This window comes from Nycticebus coucang, chromosome 3, assembly GCF_027406575.1.
Source record: "Nycticebus coucang isolate mNycCou1 chromosome 3, mNycCou1.pri, whole genome shotgun sequence".
Classification (NCBI taxonomy): domain Eukaryota; kingdom Metazoa; phylum Chordata; class Mammalia; order Primates; family Lorisidae; genus Nycticebus; species Nycticebus coucang.
The window spans coordinates 41,602,981-41,626,452 of record NC_069782.1 but is presented as its reverse complement, the minus strand read 5'-3'; the positions used below and the strand labels follow the sequence as shown (position 1 = coordinate 41,626,452).

The following is a 23,472-nucleotide window of genomic DNA, read 5'->3' as shown; positions in this document are numbered from 1 at the left end:
CTGTAGTAAGAATGGAGCCATTACTATAGAAGAAACAACAAAAAATTAAAAATACAAAAGCAAAACAAATTCTGTTTACACACACCCACATATATTTTGCCTGAACAGGTGACCGTCTGGGGTTCGAGATGCTAATTATGACGTTGATATGGCTGTGTAAGATGGGGGATGGAAACCACTATCTAGTTGCTGAGGTTACCCCATCCCTTTTCCTAATTTATTTACCCTCAATCCCTGTAGAATTGGGAGCCCAAACCTCTAGTCAGCCTACTGAAGAGACATGCCTCAACCTTTCCAATCAGTGCTTCTTGGCCATAGTGACTTTCCCAGAAAAGTGGGTTTCACTCGAATCTCCCTAAAAGTGCATGCCCAGCTTATCAGGCCACCAGAACCAGCCTGACCAGCACTAGGACCCTGCAGGCTGTCTCCCCTCTACCCTTCCTCCCCCCCCAACTCTCCCACAATCTTGATGCCTTGCCAGCAGCCAAAGAATGAGATCTTTGCTTAATCCCAGCCACTGGGTGCTATTTAAGATTACTCACTCATTCAAGGTCTCCCAAGGTAGCTCCAGCAAGTACACATGTCCAGAAACTGCCAGAATGGCCTTCTCTGTCTGAAACCTATCATCACCCAAGCACTGGCCTTCTGTGCTGGTTCTCCACTGCTCCTGACCACTTTGCTGGCTCCTGGAGTCTCCCACCACCTCTCTACTCTTCAAAGTGATACCTTTGGGCAGGACACCCCAGCCACAGGTAGCTGGAGTCCTTTCTCCCCAATCTCACCACCAGCAGCTGCAAAAGAGATGTTGAGTCCCTCAGTGATCTTTTGGTCTTCCTTGACATGAAGAGCTGTTATGGAGAGATTGCTACACTTTAGTATGTTACCAAATACTGTTGAGCAGTATTTTTAATTTATGAATTTTCAAGTATTCACAGATTCCTCTTGAAACAGAAACACAGTACACTTCTGTCAAAAGTTTCTAACAGACTTGCCTCTAGACCCCCTTAAATTCTTGCCAATAAGCCTTGTGTGGTAGTGGCGCCAGTCATGCAGGGAATGTTAGAACTAAATCATGAGGATAGCAGCTGTCAATTCAGCCCTTATGGCTTATTAATGCTGTAGTTGTGCCAGTCAATCTGGGAGGATGATTCATTGAAACTTGTTATTATAGAAATGAGAACATTTATGTTATGTGAGAGTAGACAGATCCGTGTGACTGATCATATTAACCTACCATTTATTGCCTGCCACACATTGACACTCTATTAAGCACATTGCAGAGCACGATTAATCCTCTCAGGAGGTAAGTATGGTTTCCCCTATAGATAAAGAATTGAACATTCAGAGAAGGTGATCATACTAAGTTAGTAGCAGATTTAAGCTTGTGCAGTGCCTGGGTCCAGGATCTTTCAAGTCTACCAAGTTCTTTCAAAGTTCAGAATTGTAACAAGCTACTTCAGTTTCTCTTTATTTGATGTCTAAGGACTTGTGAAGTAGCTCCTACTTTGGTGTTGGAGAACCCTTGTCTGTGTTGCTGTCATGTGAACAAACCTTTTTGTAGAGACTGTGGAGGTTTGATCTATTGCAGGTGCTCTGCTAACAAATGTGTTACAGGAGAATCTCTGAGGAATGAATTGGTAAAACAAGAGGAATACTTCTTGGTACAAACAAACTCAGCTAACTAACAATAAATTAATTCCGTTTCAGGTTCATTTCACTGAGTGAATTAACTTATTAAATAGATTTTTATTGGGTGCCTACATGTCAGGCATCCTTTTAAGGACTACAGTAGTGAATGAAACAATATATGCACAGAGAGTGCTTATTATCAAGAAAGGGAAGAAACACTAAACACATAATTATATCCTAATATGTCAGGTAGTGATGTGTGGCATAAAGAAAAACAGTGCAGAAAAAGAGGTGGTGAGTGAGAAGAGCTGGGTTGCTAACTTAAGAGGGGCCATAGGGAATGCCTCTGTGACAAGGTGTCAGTTGAGTAGACACTGAGTGTCCTGGGGAAGTCAGCCGGGCAGAGAAGAGTATTCAAAGTGTGACTATAGTACAGAAGGTTAGAGGAGGAAGGTGATAGAAAAAAGAGAGTGAGGCATCTTGTAGGCTATGGTAAAGATGATTGCTTTCTTGGCTACTCTTTGTTCTTGAACTTAATTGGAATAGAAGGGTCAATGAAGTAATCACTGTGCAAAAGCAACATAAAGCATAAAATGGCCAGTGTGCTCAATCACTGACACTGAGCCTTGGGTCACATTATAATTAAGAGATGAGGGGAAAAGAGCAGGAACCAGCATCAGAGACTGAGAAGGAGCCGTGCGTGAGACAGGATGACAACCAAAGCAAGTGAGCTCTGGAAGCCAAGTGTGAAAAGAGTTTAATGAAGACAGAGTGATACACTGAGACAAATGCTGCTGAGTAGTCAAGGAGGGTCACAGTGGACAGATAACTTTTAAATTGAGCGATTTGGAGGTCATGGTCACTTTGACAAGGGCAGTTTAATTTCAGCCAATCATATGTACCTATCTTTCCTTCAGCCTGAGGAAAGCTTAATGTTTATCTACTTTACATGATGGGATTTTATAAAAGCATTTATTTTAAATAAGGATTTCATGGTTAAACACATTTGAAAATTGGGGATAATATTTCACTTTTTTTTATATAAGCAAGGAAACTGAGCAGAATAATTCAGTGATTTTCTTAAAGTGACAAAGCGAGTTAGTAGCAGAAGAGATGAGGAGCCTTGTTTTTGTATATCAATTCAGGGATTACATTCACTATCATACACCAATAAATATATATTCTTGGATGTATTACCAAGTGATAATCTATCATACACACAGACTCATATATTAATATGTCATGAATGGATACAAAGGGTTTTAATTTGAAAACATAAAAGACCATATCAGAACCATAAAATCAAGCATGGCTCATACATAGTTTTATTTGTTTGTTTGTTTTTGAGACAGAGTCTCACTTTGTGCCCTGGGTAGTGTGCTGTGGCATAAGAGTTCATAGCAAGCTTAAACTCACGGGTATAAGCAATCTCCTGGTCTCAGCCTCCTGAGTAACTGCGACTACAGGCGCCTGCCACAATGCCTGGCAATTTTTACAGACAGGGTCTTGCTTTGGCTCAAGCTTGTCTTGAACTGCTGAGCTCAAGAAATCCACCTGCGTTGGCCTCCCAGAGTGCTAGGATCATAGGTGTGACACACTGCACTGAACTCATTTGCATTATTTACAATTATCCATAAAGATACTGTGATTTTAAGTCTCTCAATTTTTATTCTAAAATTGAATAGATGCATACATAATCAACTTATGCATTAATTATGTTAATTATTTTATGTATTAATGCAATATATACATTAATTAATTTACTTATTAATACAATATAATTAATAATTATATTGCATATAATGCATTAATATGTGCATGCATGTATTACTTATATTTATTTATATCCATACATGCATTATATGCATTAATATATGCATACACAATTAACTTATGCATTAAATATGTTAATTAAATATTAAATATGTTAATGAATAAGTTAATTATGTATGCATACATTTATTTATACTATGATTTATTCTGACAATTAAACACACATATATACCACATATGTGTTGATATTAGATTTATTACATGCATAGAATACATTATTATTCTAAGATAAGATTAAAAGTTGAAATAAATTAGTATAAAGCTAGAAAATGTAATGATACTCTGTTTAGAAGGTGAAAATCAATATTGCAATAAAATATGTAAAAGTGAAGTTTTTAAAACTGAAATAGTTTTCATATAATTATATCAATTTTAATTATAAATATATTCATATATTTAACTGAATTAAGAAAGAATTTGACATAGTTTTTTTATGAATAAATACATTTTATATTTTATTAGGCAAACGAGAAGAAAGAACATGCCAGAAAGTTATCATTAAATCAATCATAAGGAAACAGGACTGTGTCAGCCAAATTCCTGTAAGTGGAAGAATATCATTTATTACATAAAGGGCATGCATCTTTCCAAAAGTATGTGTGTCACAGAACCATTAAGTTTGTAAGCCAACAAAATGCCAAAACTTATAATATCAAACTTTGACATTATTCCTACAATCTAATACTAAAATATTCTGTTTGTGAAGAATTATGAATTATTCTTAGCATAAATAAGCAACAGTTCTCAATGATAATTGCAATCCAGGGAGATGGAAGTTAAGTCTAAATAGATTTGACTATATATTTTCTTAACTATGCAATTTTGCCAGCAAAATGATCCCAACTTTAATTTTCCCCTTTAATATAACCTGTCTAATTTTTTATCTCCTTGAGTCATGACATAATACAGGTGACAACAGAAGCATTAGATAGTGATTAATACATTCCATGTACATGCCTAATTAGATGTGCACATTTCATGCCTTGAATTACGTTAGCATTGCTGTGTCAGCCATTGCCATGGAACATGCTTTTGTATTATTGAGGTGTGTTTTAACTTAGTATTTGTTGCTATTTTCTAATGTGCAGAAGGCTGAGGGTTGATGTGCTGAGGAAGAAAGCCTTACTTTCATTTGACTTCTTAATGGAATAATATAATAATCAGGGTTTAAAAAAATTTAAGACTTTTTTTCTCATTGTCTCTTCATACAGATAAATGTTGCATCTTGCGATGGAAAATGCCCATCAGCTACCATATACAACATCAATATGGAAAGTCACCTAAGATTCTGCAAGTGCTGCCGTGAAAATGGAGTGCGAAACTTGACCGTGCCTCTGTATTGCTTAGGAAATGGCACTGAAATTATGTACACTCTCCAGGAACCTATAGACTGCACGTGCCAGTGGAATTAAACTCTAGGATTTCAAAACTCCATACAGCATCATATTTTCAAAGAAAGTTAACTTTTATCACTACTATTTATACACCTTGGTGGATTATACCATTTAACAATATTTTTCAGAATATTGGGATTGGGCAATTTAACAGTTGGTACAAAATATATACAGTTTCCATAGGAAAATTCGATTTATTGCTTGATTCTACTATAGATAATCAAATGGTTGTAATTTGTTCAGCTGAAATGCTGTTATGTGTACAATTGCAATATGGAGCAGATCTGAAATGTTCTCAGCAATTTTAAGCTTATTTTGCAAGATTCCTTCAATTTCACTCAATATTTATTTATTTTTTGATTTGCAAAGTCTGCCATAGCTACCCAATTTAAGACACATCATTTTAGTACACATGGTTATAAAATGGTATAAAGGATATTGGGAACTCAGAATAGCGGAGGATTGGATGGGACTAAGGGATAAAAACTTACCCATCAGGTACAATGTACACTATTCTGGAAATGAGCATAGCCAAAGCCCTGATGCAAGCATTATACAATTCATCCTTGTGACAAGAAAAGTTGTGCCCCCTAATATCTGGAAGTAAAAAATTAAAAAATGACACCCTTTAATCTCTACTCTTCAGTCCAGTAAATGTGATGAGCTAGAATTGGCATCTAGATAGCCATAAAGAGTAGTATGCTTAGAGACAAATCAAGGAGTATGGAATTTTAGATTATTTAAAACCCAGATGAATATTAGGGATGTTGTGGCAAATTTCCCTTATTTTGCAGGTGTAATTTATAACCACAGAACTGCGTGCCTTGTACAAATTTATTCAGCAAGCAATATAGTGAGTTTATATTAACAGCTGGATTAAGTTCTTAAGTTCTTGTATTTTAAACAGTATGGTAAGATGTCATTATAGAATCTTTCTTAAAGAGTTTTCATTGGACACAATTAAGATTTTTGAGTTCAACATCTTTTAAAAAATTCCCCCATGCCCTTCTATCCCAATAGGTGGTAGTAAGGGGTGAGGAAAGATATCAGTTGCTAAATAGAGGAGAGAGATCTTGAGCTTTTTTTTTATACCATTAAAACTGCTATTAAATATGTTGTTACTGTTTAAAAGGTAGTTTGCTGTTTCATTACCATCTGATTTTTAAGGTGTATTTGTATACTATTGAAGTTGAGTGCTATTTTGTTGTTAATGCTGCTGTTCTGCCAATGAAGAATGAAATAAAATTACCTGAATGTATTAATAATTCTACAATGAATGCTTCACCTTTTAAATATAATAGATTATTGACATTTGCAAGGAATAGTTCCTGATACCTTTGCAAATCGTCAATTGCCAGCTATAATGTAAAATTGTCTGGGTTTTCTCCTCTATAAAAAGGTGTGAATGTTCTACTTAGTGCAATTGTTGGTATTGAATGAAGTCAGAAGTCAGTAAGTAAATAAGGCTATCAAAGTTGCACAGAAAAGCAAATATGGGGGCTTGATGGATTAAAATCAGGCTTGAGTTGAGTGACTTGCTTTGACATACTTATGTTTCCATTTCAAAATCATGCTTCCCAGAAATACTGTGACTTACTGCACATTGTAGACCTATAGGATTACTTAGAAATAGGTAAAAGAACTAAAGTTGCATCTGTAAAGTCCAAGTGTTTTCTGGAAACTTCTATAAAAATTGATTTATATTATTTGTGCTTAATATAAGTGTTTCCTCTAGATGTTAACATTTTAATATTCTTTGATTCCTGTTAACATACATATTGAATTAAATGTTTTCAGTTAAAATATTAATATTTTGGTTAAGATAAAATATTATGTACCTCAAATAGAAGTACATAATTGTATATTGTCTATTGCCCATTTTTATTTGCATTCTCTGTAAAATATTTATTAAATTAAAAATGTCAAATGTTCTGTAAACCTATTTGTGGGGAAAAGGGAAATATTCTCCTAGAATTTCATAAACATTCAACAAATACAGCCAATATGTGTCAGGGGCCTGACATGTACCAGGCACTGTTCTAAACTCTGGGGACACAGGCGTAGTCCTCACACTCGGGCAAGTTAGAGTCCAGTAAGAAAGCAAGCATTAAATAACCATCTATATGAGAAAGTCCGGAAGGAGACTCCTGAAGGGGTGCACAAGGGCCTTCAATAAATAGTGTTGGGACAACTGCATAGTCACTTGGACAAAGTGAAATTTGGATTAATATATTCACCATTATTAGTATAAACTCTAACTGAATTACAGGTTTAAATGTCCAAAAACTAAATATGATAGAAATTTCAAAAGAAAATATGGAAAGAACTCATTATAATCTTACACTGGGAGGGCCATTTTAATGGTGATTGGATATCTGAAAGCTCAAAAGAAAAGACTGATAAGTTTAACAGTAAGAAAACTAAAAACAAATTCTGCCAGGCAAACATCAAAAAATAGTAAAGTAAAACTAAACAACATTTGCACCACTTCAATGATTAGAAGTCTAATCTTTCCCTGTATATACAACACTGAAAAATCATAAAAAGAAAACAATGATGACACAATAGAAAAATAAGCCAAGGACATGAAATAAAGCTCACAGAAAAAGTAGTAATACTAGCTGAGTCTTTAACAAAAAAGATAACAGCAGACAAAAAGTATTTCACTTGCAGTTTGTACTGAAATACAATTTCTCAAATGTCAAACTGATAAAAATTCAGAAGGTTAATGATACTTTTATTTTTTAAGGCTCTAGGATGACAAGCCCTCTCATATGCCATTGGTGATGACACAAAATTGTGGAAATCCTGAGGAAAACCCCAAAATATTGGAGGTACTTCTTTTGCCTTTGACCAAATTTCTAGGATATACATGCTGCACAGACACAAAATGGCATGGATGAAGGTCATTAACTGCAGAATTATTTATAATAGAAAAAGAGTTGGAACCAAAAAAAAGTTGAAGAAACTATGCTAATTCCTAGAATAACGTAGTACTGTGTGACTGTGAAAAAAGAATGAAAAAGAGATTGGTATACTGGTGTGGGATAATCTATAAAACTCAGTTTCAAATAAAATAAGGTATAGAATTATAGAGCAACAAATGTAGAATGCTGTTTTCTTTTTTTTAAAGGGCTAAAATCGAATGGATTGACAAGTTGTGGTGTATATACCATTTAATAGTATTCAACCATTAAAAAAGATGGAGATTTTACATCTTTTGTATTAGCCTGGATGGAGTTGAAGCACATTCTTAGTAAAGTATGACAAGAATGGAGAAAGAAGCAAAATCCAGGGTACTCAATTCTAATATGAAGCCATAGATCTAATACGTGCCCACATAAGAGAAAAACTAAAATCAATCTGTGGGGAGGCAACGCAGTGGAGGGGGGATGGGTGAGCTCTCACTTAATGGATACAATGTTAGGGAGCATGGCACACCTCTTGGGAGCCTGGTGGGGCAATTAGAAGAGGGACTTTACCTAACAAATGTAAACATTTTAACCTAATTCTTTGCACCCTCAATTAACCTGAAGCAATAAAAAATAAAAATAAAAAGGGCCAAAATAAAATATAATTACAGTAGAATGTCTGTAAGTTGACACCCAAGGGACAGTAACAAAAGGTCAACATATGAAGGTGGTCAATATCAGGAACTAGACCTATTGTATTGATCCATACATGTGGCGCATGTCTGATCTATGAAAATTAGCTCAAATTAGGGAGGTGGCCAATGAAGACAGATGGTCAACTACGGAGGTTCTCTTGTATATTACTTGTATTTACACAGGAAGAGTAAGCAATGAAAAAATAAAATGGCACAAACAAATGGTGTTTGTGGAGCAGGGAAGATGGAGACAAAGATGGAAATGAGCCTTCTTGATGTAGACCTTTGATTTTTGAACTATGAAAATAGTTCTCTAATCAGATCACATAGAAAAAGAACAGCTAGGGAAGGAGGCTAAGAAAGAATGGCCACAAAGGTTTAAGCGAAGCCCAGCCGGGGGTAGGTGTCCCACCTGCCACCCACAGGCTGCATGCTGGTTTTGCGAGGCATTTCTTTTGCTTATTTATGGATATGAAAAGTATCCACAGACTTTTTTTGCTAACTAACTTTCGTTAGTGTTTGTATACTTAATGTGTGGCCCAAGCCATCTCTTCATTCTTTCAATGTGTGACAGAGGAAAAAAAAAAAAGTGGCCAATGTAGGCCAAGATCCTTTGGATGGAGGTCACTGAACCAAGGGAATGCACGGTTATACAAAGGACTGGAGTTATCGTCTGTCGAATGCTGATGAAGAAGAGTTTTTGAATTTATAGAAATTGGTGTTTCTTATTATACACAAAAGCCTTATAGGAGTGATTCAAGGGTGGTTGGTAGATGAAATATTAGATACAATGTATCCGCCCCTCCTGTTGTGGTCTTGCGCAGATACACTCAAATGCAGGACCCTCTTTCAGCCGGGAAAGCTCTGGACCTGCTTCCCCTGCGGTGGTGGCTGCAACTGGGCAGGGACGCAGCTGGGCAGGAGACGCACTACGCATGCGCACAGGCGAGGGCCCAGCCGCCTTTCTCTGACCGCTGTCTCAGTCTTCTGGAAGAAACCACTCCATCGCTCCCCAGGGCCTGCCACTGGAGCTCTGGCTTCCCCCACCACTTCTGGACCTGGAAGAGGCACGTTCTCCCATGAATGCTCCCCCTCAAGACCTGAGTACTGGAGCCTGGAGGAGAAGAGGAATTAATACCCTGTGAGGTGAACTCTGACCCAGGAGTTACAGTCCGGGATCCAGCAGGTGCATTGGTCCCTGTCGCTCCTCACTGCCAAGGACTGTGTGAAGGTGCAGTGGTTCCATTTGGTTTTTCCAGATACGTGTATGTGAGCCGTGGCCTGCTGACAATCTGACTTGTGTTTGGTTTTGTTCTTTTCCTGTCTCACCTCACTTCTCTTAAATTAGTTCTGTCAGCATTGTGTGTGTGTGTGTGTGTGGTGTGCGCACATCTCCATGTATGTCCTAATAGGCTCAGAAATACACATTAAAAAGACACCACAGGCACACAGTGCTCAATCCTGTCTTCCTGGCACTCTGGGAGGCGGAAGTGGGAGGATAGCTTGAGGTCAGAAGTCCCACACCAGCTTGAGCAAGAGCAACACCCCATCTCTCAAAAAATAGAAAAATTCACCAGGAATGGTGGCGCAGGCCTATCGTCCAGCTCATGGGGAGGCTGCAGCAGTTCGATGGCTTAAGCCCAGGACTTTGAGATTGCAGTGAGTTATGATGGTGCCCCTGCACTCTAACCGGGGGTGACAGAACTAAAAAACAAACAAACAAGCAAAAATAAAAACAAAAACAAACAACTCTGCAAGATCAGCCTTATTAAAACAATGAAGTCTTTTAACTGTTTATTATGTCATGTTGGAAGGGAGAAGAGCAAAAAAACTTATGTATTGTTTGTAGAAGAAAAAGTATAATACAAAATATTTAGCTTTGCTTCGGTATCTCTGATCTTGAACATATATTCTTATAATTTTTATATTCTTCATTTTTTTATATTTTTATACATGTTTCTACAGCAGAGATTTTTAATGCTGTATAGTAGTCCATTAAATGAATATTGCCATTTACTTAACCTGTCAATTAATGGACATTTAATTTCTTTCTAATTTTTTTTTTTTAATTTTTTTATTAAATCATAACTGTATACAATGATATGATTATGGGGCATCATACACTCACTTCATAAACCATTTGACACATTTTTATCACAGTGGTTAACATAGCCTTTCCGGCGTTATCTCAGTTACTGTGCCAAAACATTTACATTCTACATTTACCAAGTTTCGCAAATATCCCTATAATATGCACCACAGGTGTGATCCCACCGATCCCCCTCCCTCTACCCACCCCCCCCCTTTCCCACTTCCCCCAGTTGTTAAGTTGTAGCTGGGTTATAGCTTTCATGTGAGAGTCCCAAATTAGTTTCATAGTAGGGCTGTGTACATTGGGTATTTTTTCTTCCATTCTTGGGATACTTTACTAAGAAGAATATGTTCCAGCTCCATCCATGTAAACATGAAAGAGGTAAAGTCTCCATCTTTCTTTAAGGCTGCATAGTATTCCATGGTATACATATACCACAATTTATTAATCCATTCGTGGATCGATGGACACTTGGGCTTTTTCCATGACTTAGCTATTATGAATTGGGCTGCAATAAACATTCTGGTACAAATATCTTTGTTATGTTGTGATTTTTGGTCTTCTGGGTATATGCCCAGCAGAGGAATTACAGGATTGAATGGCAGATCTATTTTTAGATCTCTGAGTGTTCTCCATATATCTTTCCAAAAGGAATGTATTAATTTGCATTCCCACCAGCAGTGCAGAAGTGTTCCCTTTTCTCCGCATCCACGCCAGCATCTCTGGTCTTGAGATTTTGTGATATAGGCTAGTCTCATTGGAGTTAGATGATATCTCAAAGTAGTTTTGATTTGCATTTCTCTGATGATTAAAGATGATGAGCATTTTTTCATATGTCTGAAGGCCTTGCGCCTGTCTTCTTCAGAGAAGTTTCTCTTCAAATCCCTTGCCCAGCCTGCGATGGGATCCCTTGTTTTTTTCTTGCTGATGCGTTTGAGTTCTCTGTGGATTCTGGTTATTAAACCTTTGTCAGAGTTATACCCTGCAAATATCTTCTCCCATTCTGAGGGCTGTCTGCTTGCTCTGCTTACTGTGTTCTTAGCTGTGCAGAAGCTTTTTAGTTTGATCAAGTCCCAGTAGTGTATTTTTGAAGCTGCTTCAATTGCCCGGGGGGTTCTCCTCAAGAAATACTCACCCAGACCAATTTCTTCAAGGGTTTTCCCTGCATTCTCCTCTAGTATTTTTATAGTTTCATGTCTTAAGTTTAAATCTTTAATCCAATGAGAGTCTATCTTAGTTAATGGTGAGAGGTGTGGGTCCAATTTCAGTCTTCTGCAGGTTGCCAGCCAGTTCACCCAGCACCATTTGTTAAATAGGGAATCTTTTCCCCACTGAATGTTTTTAATTGGCTTGTCAAAAATCAAATAGCGGTAAGTAGCTGGATTCATCTCTTGGTTCTCTATTCTGTTCCAGATATCTACTTCTCTGTTTTTGTGCCAATACCATGCTGTTTTGATCACTATCGATTTGTAGTAAAGTCTGAGGTCTGGTAGTGTGATTCCTCCTGTTTTGTTTTTATTTCTGAGTAATGTCTTGGCTATTCGAGGTTTTTTCTGATTCCATATAAAACGAAGTAATGTTTTTTCAAGATCTTTAAAATATGACAGTGGAGCTTTAATAGGGAGTGCGTTGAAATTATATATTGCTTTGGGTAGTATGGACATTTTGATAATGTTGGTTCTTCCTAGCCATGAGCATGGTATGTTTTTCCATTTGTTAACATTTTCAGCTATTTCTTTTCTTAGAGTTTCATAGTTCTCTTTATAGAGATCTTTCACGTCTTTTGTTAGGTAAATTCCCAAATATTTCATCTTCTTTGGCACTACTGTGAATGGGATAGAGTCCTTAACTGCTTTTTCAATTTGACTATTGTTGGTGTATATAAAGGCCACCGATTTATGAATGTTGATTTTGTAACCTGAGACGCTGCTGTATTCCTTGATCACTTCTAGGAGTTTTGTAGTAAAGTCCCTAGTGTTTTCCAGATACACAATCATATCATCTGCGAAGAGCGAGAGTTTGATCTCTTCTGACCCTATATGGATACCCTTGATCGCCTTTTCTTCCCTAATTGTGGTGGCTAAAACTTCCATTACAATGTTGAAAAGCAATGGAGACAATGGGCAGCCTTGTCTGGTTCCTGATCTGAGTGGAAATGATTCCAATTTAACTCCATTCAATATGATATTGGCTGTGGGTTTGCTGTAGATAGCCTCTATCAGTTTAAGAAAAGTCCCTTCTAGACCAATTTTCTTGAGTGTTCTGATCATGAAGGGATGCTGGATATTATCAAAAGCTTTTTCTGCATCAATTGAGACCATATGCATCAATCATATGGTCTTTGTTTTTTAATTTGTTTATGTGCTGAATTACATTTATAGATTTACGTATATTGAACCAGCCTTGAGACCCTGGGATAAAACCAACTTGGTCATGATGTATAATTTGTTTGATGTGTTGTTGGATTCTGTTTGTTAGGATCTTGTTGAATATTTTTGCATCTATATTCATTAGTGATATTGGTCTATAATTTTCTTTTCTTGTTGGGTCTTTTCCTGGTTTGGGGATCAGGGTGATATTTGCTTCATAGAACGTGTTGGGTAGTCTTCCTTCTTTTTCTACATTTTGGAACAGGTTGAGTAATATAGGTACTAATTCCTCTTTAAAGGTTTGGTAGAATTCTGACGTGAAACCATCTGGTCCCGGGCTTTTCTTTTTAGGGAGGTTTTGTATAGTTGATGCTATTTCTGAACTTGATATGGGTCTGTTCAACATTTCCACTTGATTCTGGTTAAGTCTTGGAAGGTGGCGTGCTTCCAAGTATTGGTCTATTTCCTTCAGATTTTCATATTTCTGAGAATGAAGTTTCTTGTAATATTCATTAAGGATTTTTTGGATTTCTGATGAGTCTGTGGTTATTTCGTCTTTGTTGTTTCTGATTGATGATATTAGAGATTTTACTCTTTTTTTCCTGATTAGGTTGGCCAGAGGTTTATCTATTTTATTGACCTTTTCAAAAAACCAGCTTTCTGTTGTATTATTCTTTTGTTTTCAATTTCATTTAATTCTGCTCTAATTTTGGTTATTTCTTTTCTTCTACTGGGTTTGGGGTTGGAATGTTCTTCCTTTTCCAGTTGCGTGAGATGTCCCATTAAGTTGTTAACTTCCTCTCTTTCCGTTCTCTTGAGGAAGGCTTGCAGTGCTATAAATTTCCCTCTTAGAACTGCCTTTGCAGTGTCCCAGAGGTTCTGATAGTTTGTGTCTTCATTGTCATTTTATTCCAAAAAATTGGTGATTTCTTTCTTAATCTCATCTCTGACCCAGCTATCATTCAGCATAAGGTTATTTAACTTCCATGTTTTTGTATGGGTATGCAGATTCCTGTTGTTACTCAATTCAAGTTTTATTCCATGATGGTCCGAGAAGATGCATGGAATAATTTCTATTCCTTTAAATTTACTGAGGTTAGACTTGTGACCTAAAATGTGATCAATTTTGGAGTAAGTTCCATGGGCTGATGAGAAGAATGTGTATTCAGTTTTGTTGGGATGAAATGTTCTGTAGATGTCTGCTAAATCTAAATATTGGATGGTTAGGTTTAAATCTAAGATTTCTTTGCTCAGCTTCTTTCTGGAGGATCGATCCAACACTGCCAAGGGAGTGTTGAAATCTCCAACGATTATGGAGCTGGAGGAAATCAAGTTACTCATGTCTGTTAGAGTTTCTCTTATAAATTGAGGTGCATTCTGGTTGGGTGCATAGATATTAATAATTGAGATCTCGTCATATTGAGTATTACCCTTAACAAATATGAAGTGACCATTCTTGTCCTTCCTTACTTTTGATGGTTTAAAGCCTACTGTATCTGCAAATAAAATTGCAACACCTGCTTTTTTCTGATTACCATTTGCCTGAAATATGGATGACCATCCTTTCACCCTGAGTCTGTATTTGTCTTTTAAGTTGAGATGTGACTCTTGTATGCAACAAATATCTGGCTTGAGTTTTTGTATCCAGTCAGCTAACCTATGCCTCTTTAGAGGACAGTTTAAGCCATTCACATTGATGGAGAGTATTGATAAGTCTGGTGGAATTTTGGGTATCGAGTTTTTCAAAGGTCGAGTGGACATTTTTAATCCTTTCGCCAGTGTGGAAGTTGGAGTTTGATCCGAAGATTCTGAGTGAGTTTACTTTTGTGGTATAGGATTGGGTTGGTCATTGTGGAGGATAGGTCTGAGAACATCCTGAAGAGCTGGTTTACTTATGGCAAATTTTTTCAACATATGAATGTCATTGAAGTATTTAATTTCTCCATCATAGATGAAACTCAGTTTAGCTGGATACAAGATCCTGGGTTGAAAGTTTTTTTGCTTTAGGAGATTAAAAGTTGATGACCAGCCTCTTCTTGCTTGAAAAGTTTCAGCAGAGAGATCTGCAGTTATTCTAATATTCTTACCTTTGTACGTTAGAGTTTTCTTTCGCCGGGCTGCTTTGAGAATCTTCTCTTTCATGTTAACTTTAGTGAAGCTAATTATGATATGTCTGGGAGATGGCTTATTGGGGTTGAATCGTGCTGGGGTTCTGAAGCTGTCTGCTATCTGAATTTCAGATTCTCTAGGCATGTCTGGAAAATTTTCTTTCATAATTTCATGTAGAAGGGCCTCTGTGTCCTTGGCAGCTACTTCATCAGTCTCCGAAATTCCTATAACCCTTATGTTGTTTTTTTTCGAATTATCTGAGAGCTCTCTGAGTGAGTGATCCGTTTTTGCTCTCCATTTCTCTTCCTCTTTGAGAGATTGGGAGTGTTCGAAGACTTTATCTTCAATGTCAGAAATCCTTTCTTCTGCTTGCTCCATTCTGTTACTGAGGGATTCTACTGTATTTTTCATATCTTTGAGGGCTGTAAGTTCTTGTTTCAGTGTGTCTAAGTCTTTGGTGGTTTTGTCTTTAAATTCATTAAATTCTTGAGACAATTTTTGAATTTCTCCTCGAATTCCTAATTCCATTTTATTAATCTTGTCTGCAAACCAAATTCTGAATTCGACTTCTGACATCTCAGCCAGTTGTTTATGAATGGGATCTTCAATCACATCTGCCGTATCTTTTCTTAGGGGGGTTGATCTATTCTGGTTATTCATGTTACCAGAGTTTTTCCGCTGATTCCGCCCCATGGTTTACTCCCTTTGGTTTTTCCCCTGGGGTTTTATCGAGGGCCCGTACAGTGTTGTGGCCTGAGAAACTGGGGCCCTGTCTGGTGTGGTGGAGCAAAGTGGTTCTTTCTTGTTTTCAGCTGGTTTCTGTTCGATCCTATTGCAACTTCTGCTCTGGCTTGAAGTCTCAGCTGTGTGGAAAAATCAGCAATTAAGTCACCCCGCCTGCCCACCTCTGGCCCCAGTTGGAAAAGAAGAATCAAACCTTCCTACAATCGCACACCCAGGGCACCGCCTGAAGAGTCCTCATTCTATTAGCCCAGTTCAAAAGGTCCAAATCAACTGTCTCAATCGGCACTTGTCTCGGTTGGAAGGGTTCAAGAGGTCTCTGGGAACTGGATCACAGGGGCCTGGTGACTCCTCTGACACGGCTCACCCCAGTGCAGCGTGGAGTCAGGAGGAGCCACCCAGCAAACAGAGCAGTCTGGGAAGGTTGACGTCTCCTTCCCCACTTTGCCCCTCCGTCGGACCCAGTCACTGGTATCTCTGCAGATGGCTAACCCAGTTGCCTGCAGTGAACAGACACTCCAGGGGTTTGCACCTGCCTGAATCGCGAGGAAGTCTGCCAGGCCCCCGCAGACTGCCGCTATCTAGCAGGAGGAGATGGGGCCTGACATCTTTGAGTGTTTGATGCAGGTGATGGGAAGGAGGTGTTCACTCAGGCTTAGCCCCGTCCCTGATGCATGCTGCTAACAGAACAGAACAGAACAGACAACTTTGTGAGTTTCTGTCTCTGTTCTTGTCGTCGCCTACAGGAGACGGGCTGTTTTGAGTTCAAACGTCTTTGCTGCTGGAGAATTGCGTCTGAACACCTCTCTGGGTCGGCCCCGCCCTGGAGGCTTCCGGGTTTGTGAGCGTGTCACCCGGTGGCCTCCTCTGGTTGCCCAGGGAGACAGGGGGTGTGGCCTCAGAATATCCAGAAGTGAGCGTTCTGCCGTTAAAGAAAAAACGGCTGTTGATCTACCTCCAGGGAACTGCTGCTCTGGTGTGGGCACTCAGGTGACCCTTTTTTCCTCTGTCCCGCACCCCAGAGTCAGCACTGAGCGGCCGCAGTTTGCGCTGGGTCCACACCCCTTAAGAGATCCCCCAAGAATCAGAACTCTTGGGGGATGGGCCCCCAGACCCCGATTGGGAGTGGGGCGGGGGGAAGCTAGAGTTTCATTCAGTTTCACGCAATACTACGGTCCGGGGAGGGCTCCTGCACTGCACCGCAGGGAAGTGCCGCCAAGGCTTGATTTCCCCTCAGCGGAGTGCCCTCTCCTCGCTCACGTATCCCAGAGTCAGCGCTGACCTGACGCAGCTCAGGCACTGTGCACTCCCCTCGAGAAATCACCCAAGGAGCCGAACTCCTGGGGGATAGGCCCTCAGACCCCGAGTGAGAGTAGGGGTTCTCAGCTCTCAGCGGGGAGGCCAGAGTCTGATTCAGTCTTGGGCCCCCTATGCCTGGGGAGGGTTGGTGCACTGCACTGCAGGGAAGTGCCGCGAGGCGTGACTCCCCCTCAGCCCGGTGCCCTCTCCTCACTCGGCGCGCCCCAGAGTCAATGCTGACCAGTCGCACTCAAGGGGACTGTCCACTCCCCTTGAGAAATCACCCAAGGATCCGAAGTCCTGGGGGACAGGCCTCCAGACCTCAGTGGGCGGGAGGGGAGCGCCGGGGATTCAGGGTTGCCGGCAAAGGATTCCCAAAGTTTTATTCAGCCCTATGTCCGGCAGGAGAACGCCACGGCACCCCAGTAGGGGAGGTAGGTCCAGTTTTTAGAAGGTCTCTCCCGTGGAGTGTAGTGGGAGGGCCTTTAATTTCTGCCCGCTTGTTCAATTATGGGGCTCTAGAGCCGGTCCCATGGGGGAGGGGGACTCCCGTCCGCTTGGTGGTGGATTTTGTACCTTTTGTTTGCGTCCTTGTGATCACAACTTGCCTCAGCGGTGTTGATGTGCGTTCTTCAGCCTTCTCTCTTGGTGAGGCTCAAGTCCACCAGGATACTTACTAAATTCCTGTCCCTTAACTCTCCTTCTGGACGGGAGCCTTTGTTGAAAGCTGGCTTCAGTCCGCCATCTTGTCTCCCCCTCCTACTCTTTCTAATTTTTCTTATTATAATTCCTTAAGCATGAAGTGTAATGGAAGGAACATATGTTGTCAGCATATAAGAATTTCTATTTTTAATGCCAAATTGGTCTTCTACAACTGATGAGTCAACTTTTTCTCTTATAAATACTATTTAAGAGTTTGTTTTGTTTATCCTTTATTGTCATCACATTAGATAGTAACAGATTAAATCCTTGGTAAAATAACCAAAAAATGTAAGTTCTATGACATTACTATGCATATATATAACATATTAATATATCTGAGCTTGCCACTTAATTCAAACCTTTTTACATCTTACCGAATTTCTTCTTTTATGTTTTTATTTTTATTTTTGTCTATTATGTAGACAAAATTTCACAGTATTCTTTGCAAGTAAAAATAATTTTCCAAACTTTAATTCACTTGTCTCTACCCTTAACAATTTATATTATAATTAATATAACCTAGGAATTTGGATTGAGTTTTTAAAAGTCAAATAATTAACAAAATAAAACCTCTAGCTCATGTTAGTTTTAAGAGGAGAATCCTCTTTAATAAATTAATAAATTAATTACTGATTTATTCAATTCAATTAAGCTGAAAGGGAGAAGAGGTAGACATGGTAGCTTGAGGCTCTGACATCTAACAAAAGAAAAGAGGCTGTTTACAGGAGTTGAAAAATTTCCACTTTTTTTTTTAGACAATTAATTACCATACAATGCTTCAAGCTAAATGTGTTCACATTACACAGAAAATAACACTAAATTTTTGAAATCCAGATAATCTCAACAGCATTTTAAAAATGAATATATTGAGATTTGTACTCATGACATACAGATTTGGATAATTTCAGAATATAAAATGAATATCAGGGACCAGATCCCCTAGCCCAACAAGTAGATTAGGATTTATACTTGTGTTAATATTCCCAGACAGGGTTGCTGTGAATGGTCATGCATTTTGGATTTTGTATAAAAGTGCTCATCTTAGAAATCGAGGTAGTACTGAATTCTATGTACCCTGGCAAAGGGCTGTTTTGGTCCAGAGGAAGGAATGCCTTTTTCTATTTGCATAAAGATACTGGCTTCTTGCCTAGCCAAACACCCAACTTTGGGACTCCATCTTCTCAGAGGGAGGAGCCTGTTTCTAATGACTCCTGAGATAAAAGGGGGGAGCCTTTTCCTAATTCATTCACCAGACATTATGGCTTTTTCTAATACACCTGCCATGAGTAGGCACCATTCAGTAATTTGTTCAAAAGTTAGCAAATGTCTTGTTCCTAGCCTTCTTTTTCTTTGTTGTTGTTGTTCCTATAAAGTCTTAGAAGTACCTACAGTACTTGGAATCTTGCCTTTTCATTGCCTCTTTAGGGAAAAAAACTTCTCAGAGGTGTTTCAAAAACAGTTGTTAACTAGAAATCTTGAAATTTCTGGCTAAAGACATCATTTTGTTGTTTATTACCAAAAATATTGTCATAAAATACAGCATTTACAGAAATCTATGGATGAATAAAATATAAAAATTATGTTTTTATGAAAGAATATATTAATGTCTTTCTGCCTCCATAACCATATTTATTTTGTATATAATTATATTAAATTATACCTGTATATCATGGTATTTTCTATTAAGAACTATGCATGCACATAAATATATGCACATAAATAAATTCAGCTTTCTATGCCAACTTAAAAGTTCTGTGTGAATTAGCTATAACTCTTACTGCCAGTCCTAATGTCTTCATCACTGAATTATATTCTTTTCATTTCTTGTTCCTGGGAGCGCGCACGCGTGCACACACACACATATATATGCATACACAGTGAATATTTTCTAAGGTTTTACTCAGTATAGCATGATAGCTGAGGTCTCAGGATATCAGACCAATTAGATGTAATTTGAAATCCTTGTTATCTTTTTCCTTGTGACTCTAATGTAAATGTGACAATTCTTTCACTTCATATATTTCAAAAATTTTAAAATATTATTGTGAAGTAAATTAAAGTAACACAGATAATGTATTTGATATGATTAGCTGGGTATAAAATGTCAAGTCATTGACATGACTTTCAAAAGAGTAGACATGTCTTCACTGTGTTTGGACTTCTAGCATTGCAAAAGAAAATTCTTCCTCTAGCTGATATTTAGTTCAAGTATAGGTATACTGGTTTTCTTTTCTTTTCCTAAATGGGTGCTTATTGAAATTTTCTTTCAAGTATTGAATTCAGCGATATTGCAAAAAATGTTTGTGAGTATGGCTCTTTATCCATAGATACCCCTTAAGATATTTTGAAATGTTTCAGTATTCATACAATTCTTTTCTAAATTGAAAGAAAAGATGTATTTTTTCTATTGCTTGTATGTTTTATTTGAAATGCTTTAATTTTAGTTAATTCATAATTGATATTGATTAAATACTTGATTTTTTGATACATTTGACATAGTCTCTCATATTTCTTCATCTATTAGTCTTTTTTGCGTAATTATAGAGGTTAAGATTTTCTTCCATTATTCTTCTTATTCATACTTGCTCTACTTTAATAGCATAGATTTTAATTCTATGATGCAGAATTTTTACTTTCCTTATACTAAGTTTTTATCTAATCGCCTTATTAATCATTCAGTTTTTAACTTCAAGCTGGTATATATTTATACCAGACTGTTTTCTTCTGTAAATACTTCTCTACATTTTTTTTGCAACCTATAAAGAAAAGGAAAAACTCTCCTGATATAGTTTTTCCTAAATTTTGCGACAGGGTACTTAAATTAACTGGTCTCTTCTCTCTCTGATTTTTCAGGATATTTTCTTTCCTTTGCTTTGCAGTAATATTCCAAAGGTCCAATGGCTTATTACTATGTCATTTTGACTATTCATTCTGATCCTATGTTGGACTTTATATCTGACATGATGATTTTTCCATTCTGCTCCGATGTTGGAACACGTTCTCTTTTTTTGTTTTTGAGACAGAATCTCGCTGTCACCCTGGGTAGAGTGCCATGGCGTCACAGCTCACAGCAATCTCAAAGTCTTGTTACTGTTGTTTTAGCTGGCCCAGCCCAGGTTCGAACCTGTCACCCTCACTGTATGTGGCCAGGACCCTACCCACTGAGCTATGGGAACTGCCCTTTTGTGGTGTCTTTAATTCCATGACAAGAGGTTAAGCGACAATGTTGAGTATATTCTTCAGTCCTCAAACACAGCTGATCTGGGTATAGACTGTTCAATTTGAAAAGTCAAGTTATTTTAGAATACACAAAGCTTATGAGAAGAGTTGACAGAGCTGATCAGTATTGTGGATGTTACGGATTTACAAGGCAGTACTAGAAATGGTGGAGAAATTATTATTCTGGCTGAGGGAAGTTGTAGTTGTGAACAGCTCCATCTTTTACTCATTAGATAAGAAGGAGGAGAGTGGGGGAAAATGCAGACACACCTTTCTTACAGGAGAAATCTCATCATTCAGCTTGTGAGCAATGTGAGGAACAGAAATTTGAGGAAAGGGGGAAGACCATCACCTTCTAACACTGAGGAAAGGCTAAATGGGAAGATGCAAACTGAAAAAAATCAATAAAGGATTACTTGGTTGGCAGAAGAAACACATGAGAAAGGTGGGAAGAGAAAAACCATTTCTACTGTGAGACATGCAAGAGGAAGCCGGGACTTCATGAAGTATTGCTCAAAAAATTATAAACAAAACATTTTATTTTAGGTAGATTAAAATAGATAATAAACTCACCAGTTGAGTTCATACTTGTGTTCTTCTCTTTTATACTTGTAGGATAATTACAAGTAGTACACCAACCTCTTTCTTGCACCAAATAAATAAGAGCTAGAGAATATGACAGTGGCAGAACAATTGGATTGCAAAGGGTAGTGACTAGGGTTTGTGGATTGCCCTTAGTTATATCCATAGCCACTTGAGGAATGGAGAGATTTTTATTCTTGTCTCTTCAGCTACAGTCAATGATGTGAAGGTCAATTCCTATTTTATTACCCCTATTTTAACTGGCATCTCTTAGTGTTTCTCAATTGCACAGAGGTGGCTGCTTTTCCTACCTCTGCTCCTGCTTCTCTGATAGCCTGAATTGTCAAAGTACATGAAAAACTAAAATTCTTTACATGCATAGTGACTGTGCTTGTTTTTTTGTATGTTTGTTTGTTTTTGTTTTTCCTGATTCTTCATCTATCACGCTTGTCTCATGGGAACCAATCGGTTGCTTCTCCAACTATAATCTGTTTCCTGGGAGCTACTATCTCTGAATACATATAGAAAGACCAGGGAGACAGTTGGACTGAGAGAAACTTTAGCTACTTTTGAGAGATACAGTTGTGTAAGAATATGGTTACTGATCAGTTTCTGGTAGGTAGAGATCCCCAAATTCTGAGTTAAAGAATGAAAAATGTGTGCCACACCTTGTGGGGGCAAGACATGATTGCAAGAGGGACTTTACCTAACAAATGCAATCAGTGTAACCTGGCTTATTGTACCCTCAATGAAACCCCAACAATAAAAAAAAAAAAAAGTGAGATCTGTAAGGTATCTCCTTTCACTGTTCCTCGTGGACTTTTCTCTATTTTACAAATTTTCTTCTGACCTCGGTTTTATCCTGTAAAACAACTTCGTTCATGATATTGTTTTATTTTCAATTTTTCTTTTTCTTCAATATGTAGAGAAACAATCAAGTGTTCCTTAAGGAATGTTGTTGCTGCACAATTTTAAACTTGAAACCCATTTAAACATTTTTATGATATAAAAAATATGGGAACAACTTACCTATTCTACAATTTTATAGCTTGGTTATTATAATATAAATTGTGAAATTTATAATTTGGATTATTATGCATATTATCAAAACCATATTTTCAAATTCAAAACCATATTTTCAAATATTACCCAGTGACACCAAATTGTATGTGAGAAAAACAAGATATAAAACTATATTATTCCTTTGTTTAAAAAAGATATACACATTGCACAGAAAACATTTTGGGGAGAAATATATGAATATGTTCAACACAGGCTATCTTGATCTGATGGGATTATGGGTGAATTTCTCTTTATTGTATTTTGTATATTATTTATTTTCTCTTTATTATAAGTGCTTTGTATATTTTCAAAATTCTCTTCAATAAGCTAGTGCTTATATTGGAATCTGAAAATAATTGGATTTCATTTTGTTTTATTTTTAAAGAGATAGTGAGCTCCTTAGAATTTTAGGAGACAAACCCCCCCAAATCACACCAAAGCATAAATTTTACTACTTATACAGTGCATAAACAATTACACTAATTAAAAAATATATTTTTTCTTTAGCATCAGCCATTTTTAATAATATTCACCTCAAAAAAATATTGTTAACACTTTATAGAAGATTAGAAATGTTGATTAACTTGACCAAAGGAGGCTGCAGTGTAATTTGTGTGGAATTTTTGGTCCATATTTGAAGATAATAATGCTTATTTGTATTTAAAACAGAAACTCCCACTAGTCTTTTAAAATTTGCCAGCTTCATAATTGTTTCACTTCACTAAGTCATTAGAAAATACTGAAAAGGATCGCTGCTTGTATCTGTCATTGTCAAAAGCTGACCATATTCAGCAGCTTGATTTTGATTAAAATAGCATTCGTGGGCTGCATGCC

General features: G+C 37.6%; 1 protein-coding gene across 2 annotated transcripts in view; it reads left to right on the top strand.

Annotated features, from left to right (window-relative positions):
- The window catches only part of OTOGL (otogelin like), a 198,944-nt gene extending 194,019 nt beyond the window's left edge, over positions 1–4,925 (top strand). For both annotated transcript variants that reach the window (XM_053584139.1, XM_053584138.1), the window contains 2 exons: positions 3,925–4,004; positions 4,674–4,925. In XM_053584139.1, the coding sequence (XP_053440114.1) occupies positions 3,925–4,004; positions 4,674–4,874 (281 nt within the window). In that variant the 3' untranslated portion in view covers positions 4,875–4,925. The remainder of the gene's footprint in view (positions 1–3,924; positions 4,005–4,673) is intronic.
- Positions 4,926–23,472: the final 18,547 nt, after the last annotated feature.